Here is a 12,405-nt window from a genome sequence, read left to right on the forward strand (position 1 = left end):
AAAAATCCTCACCACTGGACCAATAACAACATTCTTATCAATGGAGAAAAGATTGAAATTGTCAAGGACTTCATTCTTCTTGGATCTACTATCAACACTCATGGAAGCATCAGTCAAGAAATCAAACAACGTATTGCATTAGGCAAATCTGCTGCACAAGACCTTTTTCAAGTGTTGAAGAGCAAAGATAATCAGCTTGAAGACTAAGGTGTGTCTGACCCAAGCCATGGTATTTTCAATAACCTCATATGCATGCGAAAGCTGGACAGTGAATAAGGAAGACCATAGGTGAATTGATGCTTTTGAGTTATATTGAAAGTGCCATGGGCTGCCAAAAGAACCAATAAATCCGTTCTGGAAGAAGTGCAGCCAGAGTGCTCTTTGAATGCCGAGATGGCCAATCTTCATCTCTCATACTTTGGACTTATTGTCAGGAGGAGCCAATCACTGGAGAAGAGTATCGTGTTTGGTAAGGTGGAGGGTCAGAGAAAAAGAGGAAGACCTCCAACAAGATGGATTGGCCAAGTATTAGCATCGATGGACTCAAGCGTGGCAACAGTAGTGAGGTTGGACCAGGATCGAGCAGTGTTTTGTTCTGTTGTGCATAAGCTCGCTATGGGTTAGTATCCACTCAGTGGCACCTAACCACAGCAACAACAAACTGTCTAGTTCTGAGACATGGCTAATGTAATCTTATTTGGGTGATTAAAAATAGCATAAATCATTTTATAACAGCAATCAAAAATATTCCTAGAAGTGGCCAAATACTAAGTCACCAGCACCTCTCTCTTAGTTCTTTTATCAAGCACTAAGAATGAGTGAGGTGAAGGGGAATAGGGAAGCCGGGGAAACTAGGAAAGGAGCTGAAAACCAGCTTTGCCCATATTGCCCAGAGTATGATTTTAGAGTCACACAGTCCTTAACAATAGCAGCTTAATTGAGGTGCAAACTTGGACAAGATTTAAATTTCCTGAACCTCAGCTTCTTCGTCATTTTTTAAATGAAAATAGACACAACAAAACCTGCACCTCTTCAACCATTTTTACAGGTACTTTTTGTTGACAATGATTACATTAACCCCACATTGGGCCATACCTTCTCCCCACCTCTGCCTCATGTAATTTCACTATCACTGAGACTCTGCCCCAAAAGTTTTCTTCTGTTCTGAGTTATTTTTCACATTTAACCATGAGATTATCATATGAATATAGAATTATCATATTAATAGATAATTCTTTAAAAGAATACAATGCTTAAGGCAGACATTCTTTATTAAATGAGCCAAATTATTGTTTAGCTTTGAAGTTCTGCTCCACAGTTCTTCCTCCTTTTGATCCAGATCCAACTATTGGATCTTTTCTCAACATGCTGCTGCTTAGCTTCTTCAACTATAAACTGAGATGCACAATAGCCATTGTTATAAATTTGTTGTAAGAATTATGGTGTCCTGGTGTGGCGCTGTGAGTTAATGCGCTAGACTGCAAAGTCTGTTTGATCATGGTTGGTGGTTTAAGCTCACCAATCGCTCCTTGGAAACCCTCTACAGGGTCGTTATGGGTCAGAACCAACTCAATGGCACTTAATAACAACACATAGAGGTGCAAATCAATATGTGTGTTCTTTACAGGAGGTTATCTTATCTGTCTTATTTACCACTATCTTCCCTGAACTAGCAAAATACCTAGCACAGAGTTGTTGTTAAGTGCCACCAACTCAATTCCAACTCATAGCAACTCTATATAGGGTTTCTAAGGAGTAGCTGGTGAGTTTGAAATGCCAACCTTGTGGTTTACAGAAGCACTCAATAGATAGATGTTTAATTAATTACCCAGTTGAGCTATTGATAATGCAGCCAGAAGTTAATTGGTTTTATTTATTCAGGTTTTATTCAGTTTTGTTTTGTTTTTTTGATTCTCTATTTCTATGCAAAGAATTTAAAAATAGAATTAAAATGCACATACACCAAATCTGGTCTGTTGTCTTGTGGCTTTTGTCTACCTCCATTCAAGGAGATGTTGAGAAAACCTTCTTTGTCATACACATACCTTTTCTCTTTCAGATCAATGTTCCAGACAATCAGAATATAAAGCAGCTGCAAGATTAATGAATCTTACTGCTGATTTGAATGTGATAAACACTTTATTAAAAAAGAATCCAGAGATAAGAAGCAATTAATGTGATTGTCGAGTATTATGCTTTGATACAAACACTAGGCCTATGTATTCAACTAGAAATAATGTGAGACAAGCCATTTCAGTTTCTAGCTGTACAGGCCTGGTATTCATGGTGGAGGAAATTCTTTGAGAAACTGAGATATTGATAGATTTTTGTAGCAGATGCAAAAAAAGGGAAAGAAAATCACCTATCAGCTTGGAGTTGAAATTTACCTCATAGGACAGAGCTGTCTTGACTGTAATCTTTATGGTACAGCCTTTATGGCATGGTGATTAATAAAAGGTCAGTGATTTGAACCAGCAGCCACTCTGTGTGTCTGTGTGAGAAAGATGTCAGTCTGCTTCCATAAAAATGACAGACAGGCTTGGGAACCTTAAGGGGCAGTTCTTTTCTGCCCTGTATGATCGCGATAAGTCAGACTCAACTCAACAGCACAGTGCAGGCTGCTATGGGAATGAAAGCATTGGTATTAGAAAGTGACTTCTGACAAGTCAGTTGCTGTGATTTTTGTAGCTACTGGACTTCTCTCCTGGTTATTCAGTGACTTAATCAACAATCTGTTGGGAAGGAAGCAATATGAACCTGAACATTTGAATATCTCTGGGAACAGGATATGAATCTGCTTTTGCACCACAGAGTTATCAGACAAGACATTCTTCTGGCGTGAGTCATGACTGCTCTATCTTCACCTCTCAATGGTGGCCGCAGGTCAGCAGCATCTGATAGCTTAGTGGTTATGAATCGGGCTGCGAACCTTAAGGTCAGCTGTTCAAAACTACCAGCTGCTCCGCGGGAGAAAGATAAGCCTTTCTGCTCCTGTAAAGATTTATAGCCTCGGAAACCCTGTACAGGGTCGCTATGGGTCAGAGCGGACTAGACAGCACATAACACCAACAACAATTAAAAGTGCAGACCCTCAGGCTCCACTCAGAACATAATGAATCATAATCTGATTTGTAAGGAACACTGGTGGCACTGTGGGATAAGCACTGGACTGATAACTGCAAGGTAGGCAGTTCAAACCCATCAGCCACAGCCATTCCACGGGAGAAAGATAAGGCTTTCTACTCTTATAATGACTCATAGCCTCGAAAACCCTAATCTAGGTGGAATTACAGTTAGAATGACTTTTAATTCCTTGGTAGTGCAAATGAATGGTTAAGCTGTCAACTACTAAACAAAAGGTTGGCAGTTCAAACACACCCAGAGATGTCTCAGAAGACAAGCGTGGTTATTAGCTTCCAAAAGATTAAGGCCTTGAAACCCCTGTGGAACAGTTCCAGTCTGCACACATGGAGTCAGCAAGAGTCAGAATAGAGTCGATGGCAACTAACAACAACAACAGGGTGATTTGTATGCACTAAAGTTTAAGATTGTTGCTAAGTGCCATCAAGTCAGTTCCAACTCATAACGACCTTGCATAGGGTCTCTGAGACCATAAATCTTTACAGGAGCAGAAAACCTCATCTTTCTCCCACAGAACTGCTGGTGGTTTTGAACTGCTGACCATGAGGTTAGCAGCCCGACTCATAACCACCACGCTATGCAGATGATACAACCTTGCTTGCTGAAAGTAAAGAAGATTTAAAACATTTACTGATGAAGATCAAAGAGCACAGCCTTCGATATGGATTACATCTCAATGTCAAGAAAACAAAAATCCTCACCACTGGACCAATAAACAACATTCTTATCAATGGAGAAAAGATTGAAGTTGTCAAGGACTTCATTCTTCTTGGGTCAACTATCAACACTCATGGAAGCAATCAAACGACATATTGCGTCTGGCAAATCTGCTGCACAAGACCATTTTAAAGTGTTGAAGAGCAAAGATGTCAGCTTGAAGACTAAGGTGCGCCTGACCCAAGCCATGGTATTTTCAATAATCTCATATGCATGCGAAAGTTGGACAGTGAATAAGGAAGACTGTAGAAGAATTGATGCTTTTGAGTTATGGTGTTGGAGGAGAATATTGAAAGTGCCATGGGCTGCCAAAAGAACCAATAGATCCATTTTGGAGGAAGTGCAGCCAGAATGCTCCTTGGAGGCCAAGATGGCCAAACTTCATCTCTCATACTTCGGACATATTGTCAGGAGGGACCAGTCACTGGAGAAGGATATCATATTTGGTAAGGTAGAGGGTCAGAGAAAAAGAAGACCCCCAACAAAATGGATTGGCCAAGTGGCAGCATTGATGGACTCAAGCATGGCAACAATAATGAGGTTGGCCCAGGATCGGTCAGTGTTTCGTTCTGCTGTGCATAAGGTCGCTATGAATCGGTACCAACTCGATGGCTCCTAACAACAACAACAAAGTTTAAGAAGCACTGGGCTAGAGTGAATAATAATATAACAACAGTAGCAGATATTTGATGATTTTGTTGTGCATCTGTCATTGAGCTATGTGTACCAAAGACTTCATCTCTAGTAGAATGTAAACTGGAGAGAGAACCTCTAATTTGTTCACTTTCAGATCCCCAGGGCCATGAACCTATAAGGAACGCATGCATTATCTTAGTTCATTCTTCCAACCACCCAAGGAGATGGCAGCCACTTCTCTCCAATCTCTGGATGCAGACACGGAAACGTGGGAATTTAAATAGCTTAGCAAATTTTCCTAGTAAGTAGTAAAAAAAGGCTTCATGCCCAGGTCTGTGTACTACCAATTCCAATCTTAGCTGCAATTTATTTTTAAACTATTTGTTTTAATCTAAGTATCAGCTCTACTTATGTTGCACGTAGATCATGAACCATTTGGGTTTAGAAGATGTGCATTCTTCTTCCTTTTGCCAACAACTGTGTCCTGGTGTGGTGCTGTGGATTAATGTGCTGAACTGCAAAGTCACTTTGAACCACCAGGTCGGTAGTTCAAGCTCACCAGCTGCTCCTCAGAAATGCTATACCGGGTTGCTACGGGTTGGAATCGACTCAACAGCACTCAACAATAACACATGTCTCTAGGAATGTTTCCTAGGTGTTGCAAACTGTTTGCACTTGGCTGGTCACCTAACAACTGGTTGTTCAAACCCACCCAGAAGCCTGGGAAGAAGACTCTGTAATACCTGGGGTCATGTGTGTTGGAATGGACTTGCTAGCAATAGGATGTACAGGTGGAGTTAGGAAAATATCCAATTTTTCTAAGCTTAAGTTTCCTCCACTGGAAAATACTGACATTTCCATTTGCTTCACAGTATTGTGGGGCAGGCATAACATCTGAACATTGTTCCATAAGGAATTATTATTATTATTATTACAAACTGTTCTGAGTCTGTAGAAAAATAACTGAATTAGACTTTTTCATCTCATTTTATATATAAGGAGTTTCTAGAATCGCTCAGAATGAATGACTACATCCTGATCTCACAACATAGTACACTGGTTTCTGCTTCTGTGAAATGGGACTCTAAAATTTAAGCGCTGGGACAAATATGTGAGAATGTTGTTGTTATTGTTGTTGTTAAGTGTTGTCGAGTCACAGCGACCCTGTATAATGTTTCCAAGGAGCAGCTGGTAGCTTAGAATGGCCAAGCTTGTGGTTGACAGGCAGTCCAGTGCTGATCCTACAGCATGTACCAAGTGCCCATGTGTAAGATGGTACAGAGGACTCCGAACAGTCTCCATTTACTCTCTAGTTGTTCTTATTATTATCACCGCCTGCTCTATTCTAATCAGCAAGTCACATCCCCCCTCTGGCCCTGCATTTCCTTGTTGGGAAAATGAAGGCAATGGAATAAGCAAAATTTAAACGAGCTTTGTATACTAAAAAAAGCCCTGCTGATTCTTTGGCTATATGGCAAAGGACTCTGTCATTTGACTTTTGAGGTAAAATGAGCAGTACTCTGGGAGCCCTGGCAGCATAATGGGTGATGAACTGAGCTGGTAACTGCAAGTTTAGCAGTTCGAATCTACTAGCTGCTCTGTAAGATAAAGACAAAGCTTCCTGCTCCTATAAAGATTTATAGCCTCAGAACCCCTATGTAGGGTTGCTACGAGTCATAACCAAATTGACAGCACACATCCACCAGTAGAAGCTCTGGGTGACACAAATATTTAAGCGCTTGGCTGCTAGCCCAAAGATTGGTAGTTTAAGACAAGAGGAACCTTGAGAGAAAGGCCTGACAATTTACTTCTTAAAAATCATCTATGCCAATTATAGGCCTAGCTATATATATACTCTGTGTATAGAGTTTCCAAGGAGTAGGTTTGAACAGCCAACCTTGAGGTTTGCTTGTTCCACAGTGCCACACCAGGACAAGGATTTTGGTTATTGTTAGTTGCCTTCTAGTAGGTTCTGACTCCTAGCAAACCTATACACAATAAACAAAAACAAAATGCCAACGGGTCCCAAGCATTCCCCACATTTATTTTCAATCACATGAGACATTATTTTGATTGCTTCTTACAGCAACTTGAAGATATTTAACAGCAACAACCAATATTTACTATTATCTTTCCAAATAGCGGGGTCTTAGTGTGGCACTGTGGAATAATTCAGTGCACTGCAAGATAGGTTAGAACTGCAAGGTCGGTGATTCAAATTGACCAGCCGCTTCTTGGAAACCCTATACAGGTCACTATGAGTTGGAACAGCAACAACAACCCAAATATTGACATTTTGTTACTCAATTTTCTATCTTTTATATTCATGTTTCCTTCTGAAAAAAAAAACCTTTTAGTATTTCATGAGTATTGGTTTTCTGGGGAAAAGTTATCTCATAGTTTTTGTTTATCTGCAAATGTTCCTCTTTTTTTCCCTTCACCTTTTAAAGGTTATTTTAGCAAGTTATATTAAACTATGTCAATATTTACTTTTTTCAACGGTTTAAGGATGCTTAAGAAGTTATTACAGAAAACAATAAAACACTTTTAAAATTTGAAGTCTAGATAACAGGGTAATTAAAATATGTTAACAAAATTGGGCTTTTCCCCTCATGATACTGAAAATATAGGGTATTGATTTCAAATGCTTATAAAACTTTATTTAAATTATTAAATTTAACCATTTTAAGTGAACAGTCCTGCTTTGGCGCTGAAGGGTAAGCACTGGACTGCTAAGCACAAGGTCAGAGGTTCACTATGAGTTGAATGACTAGATGACAACAGATTTAGTTAAACTGGGTTTACTTTTCTCTAAAAATATCAGATATCTGATTTCTTATTCACATTTCTCCCTGATTTTACAAAAGCACACAGAGATTTATATTAGAAATACTGTTGTTATTTAGAAACAGTGTCGTTATTTCAAAATATAAAAATTGTAAACACAGATTTTCCAGAAATACTATTATCCTGAATTTTTTCTCCAGTACTTAAAATAATGTAAGTTAAAGCCTTAATGAATGTTTCTTCTGAAAAAAAATCAGCTACTGAAAACCTTATAGAGCACAGTTCCACTCTGCCATACAGGGAGTCTCCATGAGTCAGAATGGACCCCATAGCAAGTAGTTTGGGGTTTGGGAGGATTTAGTAGGAGGTGAGAAGATTCCTAGTGGGCACTGTAGGATCAGGACCGGACTGTGAACCACAAGGTCAACAGTTCAAACCCACCCATTGCTCCTTGGAAACCCTTTACAGGGTCACTATGAGTTGGAACGGATTTGATGACACTTAATAACAATGACTATTATTGTTAAGTGCCGTCAAGTCAATTCTGACCCATAGTGACCCTGTATAGGGTTTCCAAGGAGCAGCTGGTGACCTTGAACCCCTGACCTTGCAGTTCAAATGACTGCAGTCTGACATATTAGCCCAGAGCACCACACCAGGACTCCAACAGCAATGATGTTGTTGTTAAGTGCTGTGAGTTGGTTCTGACCCAAAGAAACCCTATACAGGGTTTCCAAGGAGCAGCTGGTGAGCTTGAACCGCCAACCTTGCAGTTCAAACGGCTTTGCAGTCTGGTGCATTAACCCACAGTGCAACAATGATAGGCAGTGAGAATAGGAAAGGTCACAAGAGTCTCTGTGAGGCAGGGTGGCCTGGTGCTAAGGGGTGAAATAGCCACTTCATCAAGACCGGCTCAGCCCTCTGCTCTTGGCCTCAAGGGAGTTGCTGCCTACACTTGGCATCATTTCCCACGCTGAAGAGAGTGGAGACAATTCCAACTTGACAAGGTCCCTAAGCTCATCCCTCAGTGATTTCACAAGGTCATCCCCAATAAATGGAATTCGCTCTGACAGTGGCCCAGCTCCTTGGGACTGCTACTAGTGGTGTTGTGTATAGTGTCCTCATTCTTCCTTTCTCTGAAGATGTACTGAATCTGTAGACAACATTTGGATACACAAAGGATATTTTACCTGAAATAGCAAAGCCGCTAAATCCTACAGCAAGCACCAGAAAGGAGATAGCCACCCCTTTGGTATGAGAGAAGCCAACTACCAGAAGTAAGGTTGCCTCCATTCCAAAACCTGCAAATGAAAACAGCAGAAAAAGAACGTCACTGCCACATCAATGAGTCTAAGTTCATGAATGGATCAAATTGTCATTTGTTTTTATTTCATGTATCTAAGCTGTAGTTATATACTCTGGCACAGTGCTTAAAATATTGCCGAGGTGTTTTACGGCTATATGACAATGCTTGTATTACCTAGATGTTCTCTGAACCTTCAAACATTTTCCTGGCTCACCCTGAACACTAGATGGTTTCAATAGAGTCCAATGATGCTCCTGGAGTACGGGAATGTTGATTCTCTGTTGCTTCATTGATAGTTGCTCTCACCATTTTTAATTATTAAAACTCTCCTATATAATGTCAGGGAAGTCCTGGTGTGGCAATGTAGGATCAGCACTGGACTGCTGTGGTATCTTAATTTACTTACTATGGTCTTTCTAGCCAATGTCTTAATTCCCACCAAGTGACTCAGTGGGAACATGCAAATAAGGCCTAAAGGACTCTAAGGTTGGGATTGGTTAGTTTTGCCATCCAATAAGAACCATCTCAAAAGCAGGAATGGATGATCCCAGGATCATCAAGAAGGAAGAGCATGAGTGTAGCCTGAAATCCTTACCTAGAAAACCACGGTAGCAGAGGCAGTGGCATAGAGGGACTGAGTAAAATTGAACGCCTATGGGCAAGAGACTGGCTTGCAGAATGTGCCCTTTGGGCATTCATAGACTGGCTAAAGGAGCTTTGTAAGATTTGTCCACGCATGACCACATGCGCAAGAAGCCAAAGACAAGAGTGAGGTGTGCCTGCAGTATGGCAGACAAGAGGCTTTCCTGACTGAACAACAGCTGAATCCTGAGTTTTTCTGATCCTAAATTGTGTACCCTGTTCACTTCCCATAATTGTGAATACTGTTATGACTTCCATGTGGCCATTGCAATGGACTGTCAAACCCAGATGTGAAGCCGAGAGTGTTGTGGGAGGGATGGCTGGTGTCCGAATAGGTAAAGAAGGGTGTAGGACAGAGACATGACTGACTCCGCTTCATCAGACTTGGCACCGGGCTGATTTTGAGTTTGATCCTTTCCCCTTGTGAAGTCAGAGGAAGTCAAACTTGATTCCCACATGGTTTTTGCAACTGGTAACCAACCACAAGGTTGGTGGTTCAGACCCACCAGCTGCTCCTTGGAAACCCTACTCAGGACCACTATGAGTCAGAATTACCTCAATGGCACTTAACAACAACATATACTGTCAGGAGTCCCTGGGTAGCACAAATAGTTAATGCGTTCAGCTGCTAACCAAAAAGCTAGAGATTCCAGTCCACCCAGAGATGCACTGGGAGAAAGCCCTGGTGACCTGACCCTGAGAAATGAGCCACTGTAACCCTCTGGAACACACTTCTACTCTGACACACACAGGGTCCCCATGAGTCAGAGTCAACTGGTTTTGATATATTGTTAATAACTCCCCTTTGACTTCCTAAAAAAATGGTCTCTCACATAACAACATAATATCAGTACTCTGATACTGGAGTAGATATATAAAACACAAGTAGTACTTCACTGCTTACAGAGCATAATGCAAGATTCTTCCCTTTCAGGAGTTTACCAAGCTCTCAAGTCTCCTTATAAAACCCATGAGATATTTACCCAGAAACCAAACTGGACAACAGTACTTTCTGTTCCTCTCATTTGGAAAAAAATGAGTACAATCAAATAGATGAGGAAATTGTGAAGCAGTTCCTTGTCATCAAAAAACAAATTCAGTCAACAACAAGCAGAATGATGATACAGTACTCATTCAGGTATGTGAAGGACCATGGGAGGTGGAAGACAATGAATGGAGACTCATCCAGGAGACTATCTGCTGAGTCCAGACAGCTCTGCATGACTGTTGTACAATTTCGTCAAAGGAAATGTGTTCAGATCAACTATTTGCTTCCCTGAAAGGTTATACAGGGTCACTATCAGTCGAATCAGACTCAACAGCACTTACCAACAACACTTCTCTACTTCTAAACAAACAAAGGGAGTCCTGGTTAATACACTGGAGCACAAAGTTGGTTTGATCTGCAAAGACAATGGTTCAAGCTCACCAGCCACTTCTCGGAAACCCTATACAGGGTCACTATGGGTCAGAACTGACTTGATGGCACTTAACAACTACAACAACAACAACAAAGAAAACCACCCCAGCTGCCACCACCTTCCTTTTTCTTCTCTTCTAAATGAATGCTTTATCAAGATTTGAAAGAGCACCAACTTTAGAATCAATCACTAATTGTCTGATCTTGGTTGGACACATTACTTCATCTATGAGCATATTAGATTCTTCATCCAAACAGAAATAGGCATAATAATACAACCTTGTAGGGTACTGGAAGATTAAATGAAATTGTGTCTGTAATATGTGCAGACCTTGGCACATGGACACAACCCAACAAATGGTAACTAGAAGACCCATGCAGAAACCTCAGGATCATCATGGAGTTCTGTCTTTTGTAAGAGTTCTTCTTTTGGCCCATCTGGATAATCTAGAATAAATTTCCCATGAAAGGATTCATACTTTAATTACATCTGCAAAGTCTTTTGTAAGGTAACACAGTCACAGATTCCAGGCATGAAGGAATGGACATTTTGGGAGATGGGGTGCATCATTCTGCCTTGTACAACTTAGGGAAGATGCTGACTACAACATCCCAGCTCTTTATTTCTCATCTGCCAGAGTACAGGACCACATCTGCCAGTCCTCAGTCTCAGTCCAAATATCCCTACCTGAAACCAGCTGTCAAGCTGCTGAGAAACCAGATGTCTAGAGACTATTCCCAGTCTTCCTGGTCAGACTTTATTCCCAAGACTCTGTGTGATCAGACCATGCAAGCTTCTTGTTCCTCTATATACTCTTTGCTTCTAAATGACTTCCAGCCATCTACTCTTGAGTCAGAGCAAGTTCATCACCTCCTTTTCAATTCCATATCCCAGTTGTGACTCTTGCCCATAGATGGCACTGTCTGTACCTCCAACCCGAACCACCTGCTGTTGGGTGCCAGCAGAGCTATTTTCTACACTTAGTGACTCCATGTGACAGAGTAGAACTGCGCACAGGGTTGTCTTGGTTGTAACCCATAGGAAAGCAGATCACCAGGGCTTTCTCCCACAGAGCCACTGGATTAGTGTGAGTCTCTAGCTTTTTGGTTAGCTGCTGGGCACATCACAAGAGCATCCAAGAACAACTAAGAGAAATGACAATAGGTCAGATATAACCAAATCCAGCACATTTTACCTCGTTTTCTTTGCTTTAAAGTTAGATTTAATAACAGTACCTCTGCCACTGGTTGTTATAAAGATTAAATGAGATAATATATATAAAAGAGGTAACTTAGCATCTAGCACAGAAAGCATTCAATATATGAAAATTTAAATAGCAAAACAAAATTTGTCAAAACCCATAGAACTGGAGCACAAACAAGATGGCGGATCGGGTGGAAGTGTAGTAAGGAGCTCCATCAGAAACAACACAGAATATAAGGAACAAGCAGGCTCAGGGGATGGTCCCAGAACTCTGAACCACGTATAAAGGAATATTTAGAAGGTTGGAAGGCTTACAGCTAGGAGAATTTGTAGCAGAAGCAAGAAATCCATTGCTTTCTAATCCAAGACGCTGAGCTGCTCCCGGAGCCACCATCTTGGGTGAGACCAATGGGGGAAGGATCAGAGCAGCCACAGATGCCTGACAGAACCACAGATATAAAGGTGTGCACATTCTTTTCTTTCGGTATCTGAACACTGGTCCCTTGCTGTCTGAGCACCTCCATTCTGGTGACTATAGGGGTGTCTGAGCTA

General features: G+C 41.1%; 1 protein-coding gene across 1 annotated transcript in view; it reads right to left on the reverse strand.

Moving 5' to 3' along the window:
* SLC17A8 (solute carrier family 17 (vesicular glutamate transporter), member 8) overlaps nucleotides 1-12,405 on the reverse strand; it is a 94,337-nt gene that overhangs the window by 5,558 nt on the left and 76,374 nt on the right. The window contains exon 6 of the mRNA XM_006871126.1: nucleotides 8,472-8,582. Coding sequence (XP_006871188.1) covers nucleotides 8,472-8,582 — 111 coding nt within the window. The remainder of the gene's footprint in view (nucleotides 1-8,471; nucleotides 8,583-12,405) is intronic.

This window comes from Chrysochloris asiatica, unplaced genomic scaffold (genome assembly GCF_000296735.1).
Source record: "Chrysochloris asiatica unplaced genomic scaffold, ChrAsi1.0 scaffold00160, whole genome shotgun sequence".
NCBI classification, from domain to species: Eukaryota; Metazoa; Chordata; class Mammalia; order Afrosoricida; family Chrysochloridae; genus Chrysochloris; species Chrysochloris asiatica.